This window comes from Haliaeetus albicilla, chromosome 8 (genome assembly GCF_947461875.1).
Source record: "Haliaeetus albicilla chromosome 8, bHalAlb1.1, whole genome shotgun sequence".
In the NCBI taxonomy this organism is placed as follows: domain Eukaryota; kingdom Metazoa; phylum Chordata; class Aves; order Accipitriformes; family Accipitridae; genus Haliaeetus; species Haliaeetus albicilla.
In genome coordinates, this window is record NC_091490.1 from 6,964,761 (window position 1) to 6,982,573 (window position 17,813).

The window sequence follows — 17,813 nt, forward strand, 5'->3', positions numbered from 1 at the left end:
GCATTAAAGATGCAGCTCTAGGCACTAAGACTCTGGCATTTGCTACAATAAATAATATCAAAAGTTCTAGCTGATAGAACAAGGAGGAAACAGGAAAACATTCTGTTGAGGTTACTATTCCACAGTAAGAGGAAATTTGGAAAGAGAAAACCTCAAAAGATAAAGTTCAGTAATTTTTCTTTTTTAAGGCACGATAGTTCATGTAGCAAAACAAAAGCAGATTATTGGACAGACTTCATGTATGGAAGGGGAAAGCCAACACTGCAGAATGCTTTCAGTAGTAGTATTTTCAACCTTTCTAAGAAACGTGAGCTATTGATAAAGGGACTAACCATACTGTATAATTTTGATGTGGCAATAAAATAACTTTGTAGCTATTAATAGATAGCTTTATTACAATACAGTCTTTTCCAGTCAATTTAACAACACAGTTGGTGATTTCAGGTTACTTAAAGCCTCCCACTTCATTTTTTGTTTCTCAAAAAGCTGTTACAGTAGAAAGGCTTCAAGCAGTTGAGGCACAATCAGCTCTGATACCGATTCAAGTTTAAAGAGAAAAGTTAAGTGTGACAAGTTAGTAAGCAAGCTTACTGCAAGACTGCAAATGTAACCACTCTTTCATATTTAAAATTATTGCATATACTTTCTTTAAGAGTGGTATCACAGTACTGTAGTCTGTCTGAACACTTATGGAACACAGATGTTCCAAGTTCATAAACTTGGTAACAATGCTTTTTATTTTAAATAATGTGTTTTAAGAACACGTGGATCTGTTGGAACAGATGGATGTTACTTAATTTTGACATTGTGAATGTTTGTATTTCCTGAAACATGCATTCAAGGTCTGTACTTTATTTCTTTAAAACAGATACAGATTTCATAGTGAATCTGACAGTATTCAAGTTCAATGAAGACAAATGGATAAATGAAGCCAATTAAGCTGGGTGGTCTCAGCCACACTGAACACTGATTAGTATGCCAATTAGACACAGTCTGCATTTTGTACTGCAACTGTAAAGTGTTCCAACATTTTTATCTCTAACTACCAATTTTCTTGCCCTTTAAAACATTAAAGATATCTTCTAGTGACTTGTAGATACACTGAAGGAATTCTTTACCATTCCTAGTTGGGTAAGAGGAAACATTACAACCTATCCAATCATCGTGTACCTGATATCCTAGTCCAAAGCCATCAGACACCACTGGGCCAAACCCTCCTAATTGCACAGCTGGGCTAAGCAATGTGCTTGTAGAAATGATGTTGTGATTAAGCCGAGCATAGGCTTGGTCTTGATAGAAATCAGGCAGTGCAACACCTTTGGATAAGGCTAAATAGCGCAAGCCAAAGAGATGTCGGTCAAATCCCTGGCCTGTTAAAATAAAATAACAAGTATTAGAGAGATGACTAATTTTTGTGGGAAGTAAACTCACTTATCTTGACATCACATTGTTTTACAGCCACAAAAGAGATCTATAGAACTGGGGTTTATTTTTGTATTAGCAGGAATTATTTTTCAGAACCCGGACATTCTGCACTTTTAATACGCATATCCTAGGGAATGAGGGCTTGTTGTTTTACTGCTAGCCTCAACCAGGAATCATGATAGTAAACAAAAGTGCAATGTTAACAGACAATTTTAATAATGCATCGCATTCTTTGATTAACTATTTTTCTGAACATATGCAAGTTATTTAAAACAGGGAAAGGCTTTCCTAAAATCTATGAATTTAAAGAGGAAGAGGATCTTGCATCAACAAAGGGAGGCAAATTTTAGACTCTAGGGGGTAATGTTCAACAGTCAATTTTCCTGAAACAATACAACAAGTTATGCTTCTGGGAAGGCCAATGCAAAAGCAAGCATTTAGAAAAATACCAGGAGTAGCACAGCCAAAGAATCAGTTTGATTTGAAAGCTGTTAAAGCCTTATCCCCTGCAGAGCTAAGATAGTAACTCCTCAGACATAAAGACAAAGTTCTTCGTTGCCTTGGGGAGTACAATATGCACTAATTATTTATCAAATCTTCAAATAGCCCAGCTGTTATAAGGACAAAAACTGAAGTATAAAAAATTCTCAACGTATTAACAGCGAAGTGGGAAGCACAGAGGCATTCTCCTCCATCAAGAAACGAGTCTTAGAGAATGCATTTTGAACTGCAGCCTTCAGCTACTGTTTTTGTCAAGTTTACATTAGACCTCCATCAAAATTAAATTATTTAGCTGTGAAGTAAATGTTTACAGCGACCTTAACAGACATTTTAGTGCAAAAGCAAGAGCGTTTGATAAATTCCTACTTACCCATAGCAGCTTCTTTTGTCAAACGGCCATGGTATTTTGAGCACTCCACTATCAACTTCTGAAGCTCTTCTGTGCTATGTTTGGACGGTTCCCTGACAAAAGCTTCCGAACATTTCTTTGTATGGATAGAGGCAGGACGTATAGTTTCTGTACGACCATGTTTGAAAGCTGCAGTACTACAAGACTCATATGTAGCAACAGTCTGATTGTACTGTCGAAGGAAAGCCATCTGGAAGGCAAGCTGAGCCACAGCATCTGGGCTTACCTTCTTCTGCTTGAGAAGGTCCTTGCCCCCTTCATTGAACTGAATCAGATTAAGAGACAGTGCTTCTACATTGGCATCAAATCTCTGTTTGGCTTTGGTAATTCCTGCTTTTAAGGCATCATTCAGCTTAAAGTCAAGTTTCTGCACTGCTCTAGAAGAGTCTACTGAAGCAGGCTGGGACTGGGGGCTGATGGCTGGTGCCTTAATGCTATCTTTAAAAACCTCATTCTGGAACCTGAGCACAGCCACACCATCTCCCCAGGAATGTTCAAAATTAACTCCTGCAGTGCCATCCTTAGTTATGATAAGATTAAAGGATTTGTCATACCAGCGGTTAGCACCATCTCCATGCAACATAGTGTGGGACAAGTGCACAAAGTCTTTAATGGGAAAATCATCTAAACTTAAACAAAACACAGCAGAATCTACTTTTTGAAGAGCTTCTTCATTGCCATTATCCAGTAGATTCTTTCTCAGCAATGCCCATGTATCTCGGTTTTCACTGGAGAGGTAGCCAAGCGGGAAGGCTGGGGCTGGACTGTTGTCAGTAAGGATGTATTTCAAGTGTGCTTGTATTTCTGAAGGTTTCAGCATATTTCCATCTCTATCAATAACATCAAATACATAAAAATTCCCATTTCTCAGTACTAATAAATGTTTTGCCTTTTCATCTGTATAAAGCTCATCTCTGTTGAGCTTAGGCAGCCGCGTAGAATTGAAAAGCCTGAAGTACTGAGACATATCTAGGGGGTATGCATTGACCATGTAGGCACCAAACCAAGAAAGTGAAGAAGGCACAAATCGGATAATTTTTTTAAAGATCTGAGTGTCACTTTTTTCCGGATTGAGGTGAAAAACCTCTGGTTCAAGATAACCAGCCCTGAAGGTCTTCATAAAACGTATAGCAGAAACAGTCATGTTTGTAGCTCGTATGAGCTGATCATTATATTCAGATTTTGGATCAGGATTAAAAGACATAAATGCATTAAAATTCAAAACAACAGGTTCACGTGCTTTTAGGTACATGTCAAACCAGGGACCTGAAAGTGGAGAATTGAGAAATAGGTCAGAACATAAAAGCAGCTTACTGAGTCAGACTAGAGGTTCATGTAGTCAATATCCTGTCTCCCACAGTCATCATGAATAAACACCTATTGAAGTGCATATAAACAAGACAAATATATGCAGTAATTCCCCCAAAGATTCTCCCAACCTCCAATTATGAAGAAAGGTACTGTTGGCTAATTGTAAAAATACTGTATTTGGAGTAATCCATATCAAGAGTGTCAACATCATTAGCAACGAGTGGCAATTTCCACGTTTTCTATATGGCTCAGTGATAAACCATAACTCCCACTGCACACAGTGCAGCTCCCTAGCACTGTATTTTGGTGCACACCTCACATTTGGAGTGGAACATGCCTCTACCTACTCTTAAGCTACCAATTTCTGCAACTCTCTGTCACTGAGGGCATGCTTCTGTATAGAACCACCTTTACTTCTGATCCAGTGTCTCCCTCATTCCTGGCAGCATTCCTCCATCTACATTTGCTGTCTTGCATTTCCACCTCCTTCCTCTTTCTATCCACTAAAATGGTCAGCACAGGGCAAAACTCTTGACACTGATGCAATACCATCGGTCTCTCAAGCTGGCAAAAAGACAAGGTTAGAGAGGACCTCACAGTTATTCTTCTAGGCCCAGAACAGACTTCAGAAAGCAGAATTACATTTGATACCCACAGGTCTTTTAGACAGTCTGTCAGTATATCAAGAAGCATGAATGTGACCCAAAGGTTTTGTCCTTGCCAAAACCAAGGGAATCAATCATAGCTCTACAAAGTAGTCACACCTTTACACCTGCCTATAAGTAAACCAAAATCCAGGGGGGGTAGGCAGAAAAGGGATTTTTTTAAGTAAATTCTATTTCATCACCATTAACAACTTCAAACTCGGTAAGCTCTTGGTATTGCACACTGACTGGATGCAGACCAAGGAAGCAAGTGCACGCCAACTTAATCTCAAGGCAGCTGATGTATTAAAAATTATTATTCCAAGCCTGGATCAGTCCCAACTAGAACATTCTAGCTGGGCTGTAAAAGGGCAATGGGTAACTCAAGGACCTAATTGATAATTTTAATTCCAGGTCCTCACAAGTGAGTAACTAGCATTCATCTACAGTTTTAAAACCACACTTGTCATCATCACGTAACCTTTTAACCTTAGACTTGAAAGTCCAGGGTGGAGACAACTATACACACTTTCAGAAACCACTTTCAAGTGTAACAGGTCTTTCAGGAGGCCTAAAAAAAGAATAACTAAATAAAAAGGAATACAAACACCCCACAGTTCACAGACAAAAAGCAGCATGCTGGTTAGCGTTGACAAACACCATAAAGCCACCAGTTAAACCCCCAGATGTTATTCAAAGTGAATGGCAGGTAAAAGATAACAAACCAAACAGCAGCTGTTGTGAATAATCTGGTATTCTCTACAGAATCTGTAGTAGCTAACACACTTATAGGTAGTCTCAACAGATAGCAAGGATAGAAGTGTGTTTGCTAGGCAACATGCAAACTTCTACTTCCATAGGTATTTCAATATTTCCACCTCTTGCTATCCATCCAGTACTTTCATAAGCAGGCCCTTGTATTTGGAAGTCAGTGGAAGCAACAGAAAAGAATAATGATCAAAAAACTATATGCATACTCTCCCTCTCTTGATTTTCTTTATTCTCATCTGCTTTCTGTCTCTCCTTTTCTTTTGCTCTTTAAAAGAATACGGTTTTGTAGTTTTAAGGGGTTTTAAGTCCAGAGCACTGAGCACTTCTGCCTCCCAAAGCTTAGTCATAGTCTCTGGCCTCCCCCTCAGAGTTCAGTTTTCATGCTAAATAGCTTGAAACCATTTGAAAATGATTGCTTTAGTTTCCTTAAAGGAGTTATCAGTTAAGCTCTTCCATTAACCTAAACATAAATAGACAGCACTGAAAAAAAGAAAAAAGATAAGCCCTGTAAACTCAAATTTAAATACAGCAACTCATGAAAAAAATCTGTTTCTTCAATATCCATCTATCCAGAATTCTGGTATATAAAAGTTAGATGATGGGCATTCATCTTTCCACCAGAGACTCAGAATTTGCTCAAATACAGTCGCAGGCAGTATTCACAGCATGTTATTCCAAGTTTATGGAGGAGACAGCTTAAGCTTCAGCCTATTTTATTTGTAGCATTATGAGCTGTCTGTTGTCTAGCATGATGATCTACAGACTCCTATATCCAGTAGGCCAACATACCTGTGATGTAACTAGTATGCTTGTTCTGATTGTCTTGAGCAACCAGTTGTTCATGCAGCTCTCTTCCAATTCCCTTTTCAAAGTCACGAGCGAGGTCTTCAGTTTTCCTACAGTAATCAATAATAGAGTCAAAATGCTGCCACAAGCTATATTTTTTACATGTAACACTTGGCTTTGAAGCAGCACAATACCGCAATATGCTTATCTTGTCTGTCCATACCTGAATTGGTCATCATTTAAAAGCGGTTTCTGGGCATTTAGGTATCTCCTGATTGTATCTTCTAGTTTGGGAATGGGCAGTCTGAAGGAAGGGGAACAGAGAGACATGCACTTTATGAGCAATGGTACTAACGAAGCCTCAGTTTCTTATACAGTAGTCCCTCTTTGCCTCCACTCCTTCCTATCCCTCCTTATACCCCATATTATCCAAATGGCTCAAAAGTTGCTTGTGGAAGAAGAGAAGAAAGGGAATAGATGGACATACATCACTACAGCATAAGGTTCTTTGAAAACAAGGTAGAAAACGAACTTGACTGTCTTGTTACCAAGGCACTGCAGTGAAGGGTCTGAATACCTTACAGGGAACACAATGACATGAACCATTGCAAGGAGAAGCAGCTATTACAGAAGGAAAGTTTAGTTTGGTAGCCACCCCTGCATTGGGACTCCCCCTCACTGCTGGGTGCCGAACACTTACTTTTTCTTGCAGATTTCCTAATCAATATCTTTGTCATCTTCCTCTCTGCCTGAACAGGAAAATGCTCCTCTTACTATAAAATAATCCTATTACACCAACAAAGGTTACTTTGCGACCTGAACAGATGTTTCGGTAGTGGGTTTGTAGTCATAGTTCCGCTTTAAAAAAATGAAATAATTCCTCTGCGCTGTGATTTATGAAGAGCACGTACAACAGGAATCGAGTTAGCACACTCCGAACACGGCTACACAGAAACGGGGAGGGGGACACGACACATTTTCTCTCCCCTCTCCACACGGCAAACACCGCAGGCCGCCGGCTCCGCAGGGCCACCAGCCGCCGCCTCCACCGACCTCTGCCCGCGTCCCCCCGGAGCCCGGCCCGCCGGCCGTCCTCGGCGGCCGCCCCGGGGCCGGCAGTGACGCTCGCTCCCCGGAGGACGCTCGCTCCGGGCCTTGCCCGGGCCGCGGGACGGGCGGGGAGGGCAGGGGGGGCCCGGCGGGCGCACCGGGGCGCGGGGCGGCGTCCCGCCGTACCTGGGCAGGCTCTTCTGGTAGTGCATGGTGGGCACGATGCTGCGGTGCAGGTACTCGGCGGCGCCCGCGCTGCTGTAGCCCCGCCGCCAGCGCGCCGCCGCCGCCCGCCGCTGCAGCAGCTGCCGCACCGCCATGATGCCCGCGTCAGAGGTCCTGAGGCGCCGCCCGCGGCGCTCCCCTCGCCGCCGTCCCGGGCCCGGCCGGAGAGAGCGGCTGCCGCCACCCCGGGCAGCTCCGCCGGTAGTGCCGTTTGAGCGGCTGCGCTCCTCCCGGCCCCGCGACTCTGCCGGCCCCGTTCGGGAGGAGGTGCCAAGGCCCCGCGGCGAGGCCGAGGCGGCAGCTCGGCACCTCGCGGAGCGTTGGCACCGGCGCGTCGGCGGAACCGGGGCTTGTTCCCCGACACCCACCCCCCTCGCCGGGGAACGGGGCGGGGTGGCAAATGGCGGCCAGGCCCCGCGGCCCGGAGAGGTTCCCCCCGGCCCTCCGCTGCCCGGGCGGGCCTCTGCCGGCTCCTCTGCCCGGCGCGGGCCTCTCCGGCGGGAGACGTCCCAGCTGCAAAACGGAGGGTCGCAGCTCCTCCAACAGCAGCTAGCGTGGAGGTCGACGTGATTTCATCAAGCGTTTTGTTATTATCATTTGGGAGGTAGATTGGATGCGTGCTGTCGAGGTAGCAAAGTTATCTAATGTCTGGAGTGGGACGGTTCAACGTTAGTTGAGTTGTCTTTTACATACGCATTAATAAAATCTTTTGTGATCCTCTTGTTTTGGCAGTGCTCTTGTTCAGCATGTAGACTGCACATATTCTTTTTTTTTTTTTTGATGCGTGTCCGAATGTCTTGCTGACCATGCAGTATTCAGATCCTGCCTCCAAAGAGAACAGTTCAATCTCTCGTGAGCTTTGTTACTCATACATAAGCATGTAACAACAAATACTGTATTACAGTATAAAATATAATATCGTAAACACACAATTTTGTTGTACTGTATGGAATATTTTCCATAAAAGCACTGAATAATCTTAGAATAACCCAGAAAGTACATAAATGCTTCAGTAAGAAAGCATGGCATGGTGAACATTTACGGTGGTGTATTTTTATCAGATACTCACTAGCATAAAAATCAGGTTTGGGATTGAATGCAGACACAGCAAAGGAAAGGAAAGCAATCCCTGTGGCTTAGTCTGATAATCCTCTGAAAGTAAATTGGCCCTACTCTAATCAACATAGTGGTTGGAAGAAAAGTGAAATCATTTCACTTCCAAGATAATAAACGCCAAATGCCAGAAGGTGTCCTCGCGTGTTTCAGTATACAGCTATTCTCTGTTTGATGCGTGTCTCTTATGCTACTCATTCAGCCTTTTTTTGCCATGAAAGCAAAAAACCCAAGCCTGCTTTAATTAATGAAGTTCAGTTTCACCTAGCTTGCCCTGTTGTGATAGTCGGGTTCAAAATGTTACCTGCGCTGCCCTTCAGAAAAACTGCAGTAACATTACTTTTACCAATTTGAATGCATAACTTGCACTGTTCGCTTTCTAGGTTTGGATGTCTGGACCCCAAACTGGGGAGGCTGAGGAATGCACTCAAACACCATCTTTCTCCCAGGAGTGTCACTTTGTTTTGAACCGGTCTTGTTTTAGAAATACTACTGCATTCTGTTCTAATTTTCCAGAGCCCCCTAATCTTCTTCCAGGCTCTTAATGATGTAGTTGATAATAGGATTGCTGGTATTAATTTGGAACAATAATGCCAGCTGCTTGCTTGGTGGCTATTGGCAGAGGGGTGACCTTGCAGGTCAGCTAAGCAGAACTGGAAGTGCTTTGATCTGATCTATACAGAGCTAGATCTGTCCACCCGAAGACGAGGAACGAGTGAATTCTCTCTCCATGGGATGCTGATTCTTCTCCAAAGAGCACGGAGGGCAGCATGGCAGTGGCTTTTGATGCAATCCTCGCTCGGATCAAGGATGTTTGTAAAAGAAATGGTTTGCTCATTCTCTCGGTGTTGTCGGTCACCATCGGCTGTCTTCTCGGATTCTTCCTGAGGACGAGACGACTCTCCCAGCAGGTAAGTGTGGCACGGCAGTGTATCACTACAGAGAAAATACCATACTTACATAACAAAAGACATAGCAACTTGTGGAACTTCAGGATGGACTTTTGAAGATAAAAAGCACATATATGTGTTTGTCAAGCTTGTTTCATTTCATCTGTTTGTTAATCTGCACTGTTCTTCGGGTCTTTGCACACATTCCCAAACAATATGTTTGCAAAGGGTTCTGGTCTTTAAGACACCTAGTAAGTCTAGGATAAGCACATTATAATGTTGCAAGTATGGATAATAATAGTGGGCGTTTAAGCTAGATGAAATGTAGCATCTAATATAGACCTGTTTACAACTGGTAGTGCAATATATTCATTGGATTTTATATTACTTTGGAACATGTACGTCTAAAGAAAACACTGGGAATATTTGTTACCATCAGATGTACAGAACTACAGATGTTTATATTACATAAATGGTATTTTGTATTAAAAAATTTGAAATTTCCCATCACTAGCAGACCATGTTATTAAAGTCACTTGGGGATTTCTCCCCCAGTATACTTCAACTAAGCTCTTTGCAGGTACTCATTTCTTTCTGCTGTTATTAGTCGGACAGAGTAGACAGGGCAACATGCATTGCTGAATGCATTGTTTCAGCACAAAATATAAATCTCAATTAAAAAATATGGCACTTCTTAGTAAATGTGACTAAACTAAAACAATTCTATGTTCTGCTACTGCTAACTGCTGTCTGAACATCTTTTGTGTCCAAGCAGTAGCTTCATACGCATCTAGGAAAACACACAAAATGCAGAATTAAGAGATTATTCAGGGCAACCTATTAACAATAGTCCCCAAGAGATGGCATATTTCGTTTTTGTCTTCCTTTGTAAAGGAATGAACAATGTAGTGTGTTTGTTGAATTACAACACAATATGTAATCTAATTAATTTTGAAATGATCTTTTAAAGCCTACTATCTTTGCCACCTTACATACCAAAGCTGCAGATTTTACCAATGTTATCTGATCCACAGCTCTAGCAGGACTCATGAAGACAGATAGTCTTTATCTCAAAACAATAAGCATCTCTCCATGTATTTCTAGGAAATTAGTTATTTCCAGTTTCCTGGTGAGTTACTGATGAGGATGCTGAAAATGTTGATTCTCCCACTGGTTGTTTCAAGGTAAGTGAGGACAATGATTGTACCAATAACCTTTGAAGTTTCCTGAGACATGTCATCACCACTATTTTAGTTTTAACTGAATTAATGTCAAAGTACCAGAAGCATTACTGACTGCTGTACATTCATATTTATAATGGAGATCTGAATATATTTTTAATCAATAGGATCATTTCCGCAATACCTCATATAGATATTATTTGCTTAAAAACTAACGGATTTTTTTTTAATTGATGTTTTCTCCTTTCCCTGTAATGGGAGGACTTTTTCCTTCAAGCTAACTAAAAGTTAAATTTATGGAATAAATAATCTGCCTTATCAAAAAGCCTACCTTAAATCTAAGCAATTGAAATAATATACTATACAAATAAGATAAAAAAGCACAGTTAATTTATAGTCTTCTGCAGTATTTTGAGAGGTGTGCTGTAGTATGATGAATATTGAAAAAAATCCGTGTCTCCAGTGAACTAATAATATATGCCTGGCTTCAGCTGAAAGTGAAAGTGATTTCTTAGTACATTAAAGGTAGAACCTTTAATGGTGCCACTTTATCGGTAGCAGAATTAATGATCTAGATCCTGGTACTGACAGGTGGTGCATGGTAGCTGCCTTTGCACTAGGCAGGCATAACTTAGGATAGGTTTTTCTCTCCTCTAAGTTTGACTGTCTTCCAACTGACTACAGGCACAAACACCAGCTGGATGGCCAAAAGCTCTCTCATGTGCCCAATGTTGAGAGAAGATGTAAGAAAAGATGGAGAGTAACAAAGCTATCTTTACCTTACCAGATCTGAGAAAAAATTCTTGCAATATTACAAAATTCTTACCTAATACATACACCAAAACCTCATCTTCCACTTCAAGAAAAAAAAAAGTTTCTAGACTTCAGATTGCTGAGAGTTGCTGAAAATTAACACAACCCAACACTAATTTTATTTTTAAATCATCTACCTTTACATCTGCCTTCTCATGGTTTTTCACAGAATCAAGCTGAGTCATGGTGCTTCGTGCCTGAAACTGGCCATATGACCATAGACTCGTACCTGGTTCTGTCCCATGCAGCTAGAGAACATCAAGACAAAACATGTTAAGAGATTTTTTTGAGAGGTGGAAGGGGAGTTTTCTAAGGAAAACAAGAATCTCACATGAGGAAGTGACGTAGTAAGGAGGACAGAAAAGGGTTGGAGCAGAGTCACATGCCTTTCCCTAAAATGTATAGTTCTTTAGATCCTCTTGTGTTTTTTAGAGATGTCAGGAGGAGAAACAGCAGAGTAGGGAAGAGCTGCTCTGACACAGCCTGTGATAGCTCTAGGTTACCTACAGATGTGTCAGGAGTGAATCTCTGAGCTGCACTGTTAGAACTTAATTTACCCCTTAATCCAGGAGGAAATAGTTAGTGACCTACTACGCTGTCTGGACACTCACAAATCTATGGGACCCGATGGGATCCATCCAAGACTACTGAGGGAACTGGCGGAGGTCCTTGCCAAGCCACTCTCCATCTTCTATCAGCAATCCTGGTCAACAGGGGAGGTCCCAGAGGACTGGAGGCTTGCCAATGTGACATCCATTTACAAGAAGGGTCAGAGGGAGGATCCGGGGAACTACAGGCCTGTCAGCCTGACCTCGGTACCGGGGAAGATTATGGAACAGCTTGTCTTGAGAGCGCTCACATGGCATGTCCAGGACAAGCAGGGGATCAGGCCCAGCCAGCATGGGTTTATGAAAGGCAGGTCCTGCTTGACCAACCTCATTTCCTTCTATGACCAGGTGATCTGCCTAGTGGATGAGGGAAAGGCTGTGGGTGTTGTCTACCTTGCCTTCAGCAAGGCCTTTGACACTGTCTCTCATGGCATACTCCTTGAAAGCTGGCATCTGATGGCTTGGACAAGTGTACTCTTCACTGGGTAAAAACTGGCTGGAAGGACGAGCCCAGAGGGTTGTGGTGAATGGAGTTAAATCCAGCTCGCGGCCGGTCACAAGTGGTGTTCCCCAGAGCTTGGTGTTGGGGCCGGTTCTGTTTAATATCTTTATCAGTGATCTGGACAAGGGGATTGAGTGCACCCTCAGTAAGTTTGCGGACGACACCAAATTAGGAGGCAGGGTTGATCTGTTCGAGGGTAGGAAGGCTCTCCAGAGGGATCTGGACAGGCTGGATCGATGGGCCAAGGCCAACTACATGACGTTCAACAAGGCCAAGTGCTGGGTCCTGCACTTGGGTCACAATAACCCCATGCAGCGCTACAGGCTTGGGGAAGAGTGGCTGGAAAGCTGCCCAGCAGAAAAGGACCTGGGGGGTGTTGGTCAACAGCCGGCTGAATATGAGCCAGCAGTGTGCCCAGGTGGCCAAGAAGGCCAACGGCATCCTGGCCTGTGTCAGAAATAGCGTGGCCAGCAGGAGCAGGGAGGTGATTGTTCCCCTGTACTGGGCACTGGTGAGGCCGCACCTCGAGTCCTGTGTTCAGTTTTGGGCCCCTCACTACAGGAAAGACATTGAGGTGCTGGAGCATGTTCAGAGAAGGGCAACCAGTTGGTGAGGGGCCTGGAGCACAAGTCTTATGAGGAGCGGCTGAAAGAACTGGGGTTGTTTAGTCTGGAGAAGAGGAGGCTGAGGGGAGACCTTATCGCTCTCTGCAACTACCCAAAAGGAGGTTGTAGGGAGGTGGGGGTCGGTCTCTTCTGTCAGGTGGCTGGAGATAGGATGAGAGGAAATGGCCTCAAGTTGCAGCAGGGGTGGTTTAGATTGGATATTAGGAAAATTTCTTTACTGAAAGGGTTGTCAGGCATTGGAACAGGCTGCCCAGGGAAGTGGTTGAGTCACCATCCCTGGAGGTATTGAAAAAGCACACAGACAAGGCACTTCAGGACATGGTTTAGTGGGCATGGTTGATGGTTGGACCTGATGATCTTAAAGGTCTTTTCCAACCTCTATGATTCTATGATTCTAACTGATGGACTTTATCCTCTGAGGAAGAAAGAGAAGAAACTTTACAGATCTTCAAAAGGATTAACTCTCCTTGCAAGACAGTATAAGTCTATCTCCCCATATAACAAACTAACCATTACTTGCTAGTCCATACTGAAATGTGAGGGTTTTGTAAGCAAAAAATACTCCAGATGTAATCACATTCTTGTACAGTCCTTTTTTTTTTTAAACAAGCACAGTATTTCCCACACATATATTTCATAAAATCAGTAAACCAATGCTCTGTATTTTTACCAATCTGCATGCACATTTAAACTAAATTTCTCTCTAGATTTGGAATATTCTCAGCCTGTCCTGCAGGAGCAATGGCATTTAAATTATCTTTTTAATTACTCTCTGTTACTGTTTACAAAAGCCAGGGGTACAGCAACATAAAAAGAGCTCTAAATCTTACTGTCCTAGTTGAAATGAATGCAAGTTTTTCCTTGAACTAACAAGTAAAAAAATTACTTATAAAGAAAAGGAGTGGTGAGAGAGGGAGGTTAAAAGAGGCACTCAGTGCAAAATACCCTGTTTCCAAGTCCAGAGTTTATCTTGAAGGGTTGTAGCAGAAGTAAAAGATGGCAAGTGTGTGGCTCAGAAGACTGGTAATAGACTAGAAAGTCTTGTACTTATAGGTCACTAGCACAAATCCAGCCTTAAACAGAAATGGCTGAGAATTTGTACTATCCCTCTTTTGACCTGATAGACAGTTAAAACAGGAACTTTGCAATTGTATCCATTAGGAATGAGAAACTGATGATATAGTCAGGTATCTCTGAATGGTGTTTATTTTTAAAGTTCCTTGAATGCAGAAGAAATCAGTCGAACAACAGGAGGCTGTTTCTTCAATGTATAGTTCCTTGTTTTACCCAACTCTGTCCCAGCACCTGGAACTGCTGTATCCCCGAGCTCCTGTACCTGTTTCTGATGTCTCCTATCACCTGTGGTCTTACTTTTTGTTTTCCCACAGACAGAAAAATCTTGAAAAAGCAACCATCAAACACTAGCCTGCCAGTTTGAGCCCTGCATGAGCTTTTGTTTTTGTTGTGACATGGACTTTCATTAAGGATGGGGGTTGATGTTATTTCAGTTACCTGGTTACATAAACAACCTTCATAGCATCATACAACTACTCTAAAATAAGTATATATTTATTGCCCTCATCCTTTGCCTGAGGTTTAGCCCTGCTTATGCCTATTAGTATCCACTGTGTCTCATGTATAGAGTTTGCTCTTCTCAGCGATGAGAACAAGTACCCACATAGCAAAGGATGCCACTTCTATTAGCAACATAAAGAAAAAAAATTATAACAAATAGGCTGACAGTTTGTGTCTGCCCTAGGAATACTCAGTAGTGGAGCGTTACAAGATCAAATTTTTGACCCTGTAGTTACCAGATGTGCAGTGTTTATTATATTTATAAACATAGGATACTATTTTTAAACCTAGGAATGGGAATATTAAAGAGAGCTTGGAGAGAATAGGAGCCAAATCTGAATTCATAGTTACGCACTTAGGCTCTGCCTGAGCTCTTACTGCAGCTGGACAAGGGGATGTCCTCAACATGCCTGAAAGATCGACTGCAGGTGATCTGAAGTTCCCTGATTCTCTTTGGGACAGAGGTCTTGATACTCATTTGACCACTGCCATGCAAATAATGTATTTTCTCCGATATATGCAAGTTTTCAACCCATATCTCAGGTTTTCAAACAGGCACACATATACGTGGCAGTGATGGAGGTGAATCTCAGTGCATCCTGCCCTGAGTCCTCTGATATGTTTAAAAAACCCCATGGGTACAGGTGTTCTGCTGATCAGCTGTCCCAAGGTGCTCAAGTTTGTTAAACCGTCTTTCCTTCCATCTAATGTATTTCCCGGCGTGTGTGGAGGTGTATGACACCCTGCAGCCAGGAGGTGGCTCTGTCTAGTAGACTGAGGAACCACGAGTTATTAGGGGTGCCCAGTCACTCCAGTGCAGGGAGGACCTGTGCATCCGGGAGGCCATTCACCCAAGGCGTTTTGTAATAGTGCTGCCTACCCAGAAAATAGTAAAATCTCTACTCTCTTTCACTACGGTTAATTATAAACTTAAACACAGACATATCCTTCACCTGTAGGTAGTGCTTTTGTGACAAGTTGATTGGCAGAGATACCTGTGCATCACTTTAGTTTCTCAACTTCTTAAATGCTCGAAATAATCAAATCTGATGTCAATGTCTTTGTGTTCTGCATGAAGCAAAAAACTGGGAGAGGGAACAAAAACTCAACTTTCCCATTAATACCTTCTCACATTTGCTAAAGGTAATATAAACCCTCAGACCAAATCCTGCCTGTGCCAGCGGTGCCACACATGGGCGCTGGCTCAAGCGCAGGCCAGCCATGCTGGCAGGCACTGTGCCATAACTCACACGCTGTCACCTCCCTTTGGAGCATCTTTGTCTTGTTCCCATTCCTTGCCCCATCATCTTCATCTCAGGTTACCAGTTTTGTACTGATTGACTTCCAGCGGGCCAGAAACTTGATTTTCAGTAAGCGTAACTTCATTGACTTAAGTTTTTTGGGGAGGCCCTTGCTGAAACCTGATCTGTTACAACTTTGTATCTTGTTGTGACTGAGGTTTTGAAGAAGCTGCAAACTCCGACTGAAAAATTTACCACTGCTGTTGATAATGCTTCTTTTTGGCATGGATTCCTTCCAGTAGGCAGAGAGCTTACACTGTGGGCTTTACCTCTCTCCCTTTCTGTTCAAAACACAGAGGTGCCAGTGAGCCCACAGGGGAGGAGGTCTGGCTCCCAGTGCGCTGCAGAGCTCTGGGCAGGCAGAACCTCCACTGGACCAGACCTCCTGCATCTTCAAAGGCTATTTGCAAAATGTGTGTGCTGCAGATCTGTAGGGCAGGCTGGAGAAGAGGCAGGGCTTGCAGCTCCTGGTTCTTTTTCAAGATAATACTAGAAGGGCACAGATTATTTCTTTCCTGTATTCAGCCATATAGTTTCACAGACGTTGCAGGAACTTAGTTCTCTCTTTCAGAGCCTTCCATCCCCTCTGCATAATTTGAGAGAAAAATGAATTAAAATGTTGCTAGTAAGGGCTCTCACACACACAGAATTTGACTGCATGAGCCTTGCTTCTTCAGAAAAGCAGGCTAAAGCTAGAGTTACACAGGTTTACACCAGCTGAACCTATTGAGTTCTCTTTGTCTTATATGTCTACCTATATATGTAATAGAAAATTGCATCCTTTATTTCAACACCCTCCTTGTTTATATCATTAAGCTTTTATCTTGTAATAGATATAGGGCTCAGTTTTCTAAGACTATGGTAAGCAGTGAGACTGCTTGTGGGAAAGAATTGTCAGGGCAGAATTGAACTGTTCAGCTGTCGTTGACAGGCTTGTTATGTTATTAATATTCCCTTTAGAAAAAGCAGTTTGTTTTGTTTAAACTTGCGATAATTATTACATTTTGTATTTATTTACCACTGACTATTTTCTAGCTATTTAAGAAATAATGAGTAGCAGAGATTTGATCCTATTCCATGTGCGGAATCTGTTAAGAAAGATTGTTCCCTTTGTAGTCAAAGCTAAATAACTGTTTTGACCTGTATTTTCTCAAATTATAAAGCTTGTTCCTCTGAGTATGTTGTGCCTGATACAAGCAAATGTATGCTAATAAAATTTTATATTTATTTGAAGGCTTACTTGGGGGTAGTAATAAATATTAGGGGTTTGTTGCTGAATTAAATATGATATGCTAAATATAGAACTGTCTGTCTTTAAGGGGATTCCTGTCCATAATGCCATCAGTTCTGGTAATCCCTTATCCTTCTGCTCAGACTCCTGAGTGGGTCATTCTTACTCATGCTGTTAAAGCCTAGTATTTAATTAGAAACTATTCTGTTATAGCACCCTTTTCCCCATATAATTTTTTTTTTCACAGCTCTCTGGTTTGGGGAACGCATTGGCATTTTAATATCCCACTAATGAAAAATATTGCTCATTCTGTTCTAATGGAATTCTGTCATTGTTCAGCTATACTGTGCCATGCCAAATTTTGCCTCTCAGGACTCATTAGTTACATTGGAAGAGTTGACAATTGTATAAACTGTTCGAGAGGTTGTAGAGATGCTCTGGATGCAAGCAGATGTGAACTCACTTAGCCCATGAGCCAAAATGGGCAGACCAGTGCCAGATCCATGCCGGAAGCTGTATAGCCGCATTAGCATGGCTTTGCGCCCAAGCTCCTATGTGAAGGACTAATGTGGCTATATGGCTTCCGGACCAGCCTTGGCAGCTCAGAGTGAAGGCAGAGTGAGTTCATGTCTGTCTGCAGTTGTCTGTGCAGACATACCCTAAATAACTTCAGTTAACAGTATATTAACTGTTATATTAACAGTATATATAACAGTATATTCTTTGGGAGTTTAGCATTTGGTTAAAAACATGCTGCGAGACAGACCATTAGCTTGGCTAAATTGTGTCGTGCACTGTTTTGCTTGTTGTCAGCTGTAGATGAAACTGATAATAGACCACAGACTGGAGAT

General features: G+C 42.4%; 2 protein-coding genes across 5 annotated transcripts in view; one reads left to right on the plus strand and one right to left on the minus strand.

Moving 5' to 3' along the window:
* Positions 1-375: 375 nt before the first annotated feature.
* CPT2 (carnitine palmitoyltransferase 2) lies at positions 376-7,421 on the minus strand. The gene is made up of 5 exons (XM_069788707.1): positions 7,084-7,421; positions 6,071-6,151; positions 5,851-5,957; positions 2,297-3,601; positions 376-1,370 (listed from the first exon to the last, which is right to left on the minus strand). The coding sequence occupies exons 1-5, from the start codon at positions 7,215-7,217 to the stop codon at positions 1,039-1,041; spliced, it is 1,959 nt and encodes a 652-aa protein (XP_069644808.1). The 5' UTR covers positions 7,218-7,421; the 3' UTR covers positions 376-1,038.
* An 870-nt stretch (positions 7,422-8,291) lies between these two features.
* SLC1A7 (solute carrier family 1 member 7) overlaps positions 8,292-17,813 on the plus strand; it is a 59,318-nt gene continuing 49,796 nt past the window's right edge. The window contains exons 1-2 of one of the 4 annotated variants that reach the window (XM_069788714.1): positions 8,292-9,146; positions 10,230-10,309. In XM_069788714.1, the coding sequence (XP_069644815.1) occupies positions 9,006-9,146; positions 10,230-10,309 (221 nt within the window). In that variant the 5' untranslated portion in view covers positions 8,292-9,005. The remainder of the gene's footprint in view (positions 9,147-10,229; positions 10,310-17,813) is intronic. The other 3 variants (XM_069788713.1, XM_069788715.1, XM_069788712.1) reach the window with 3 other exon arrangements.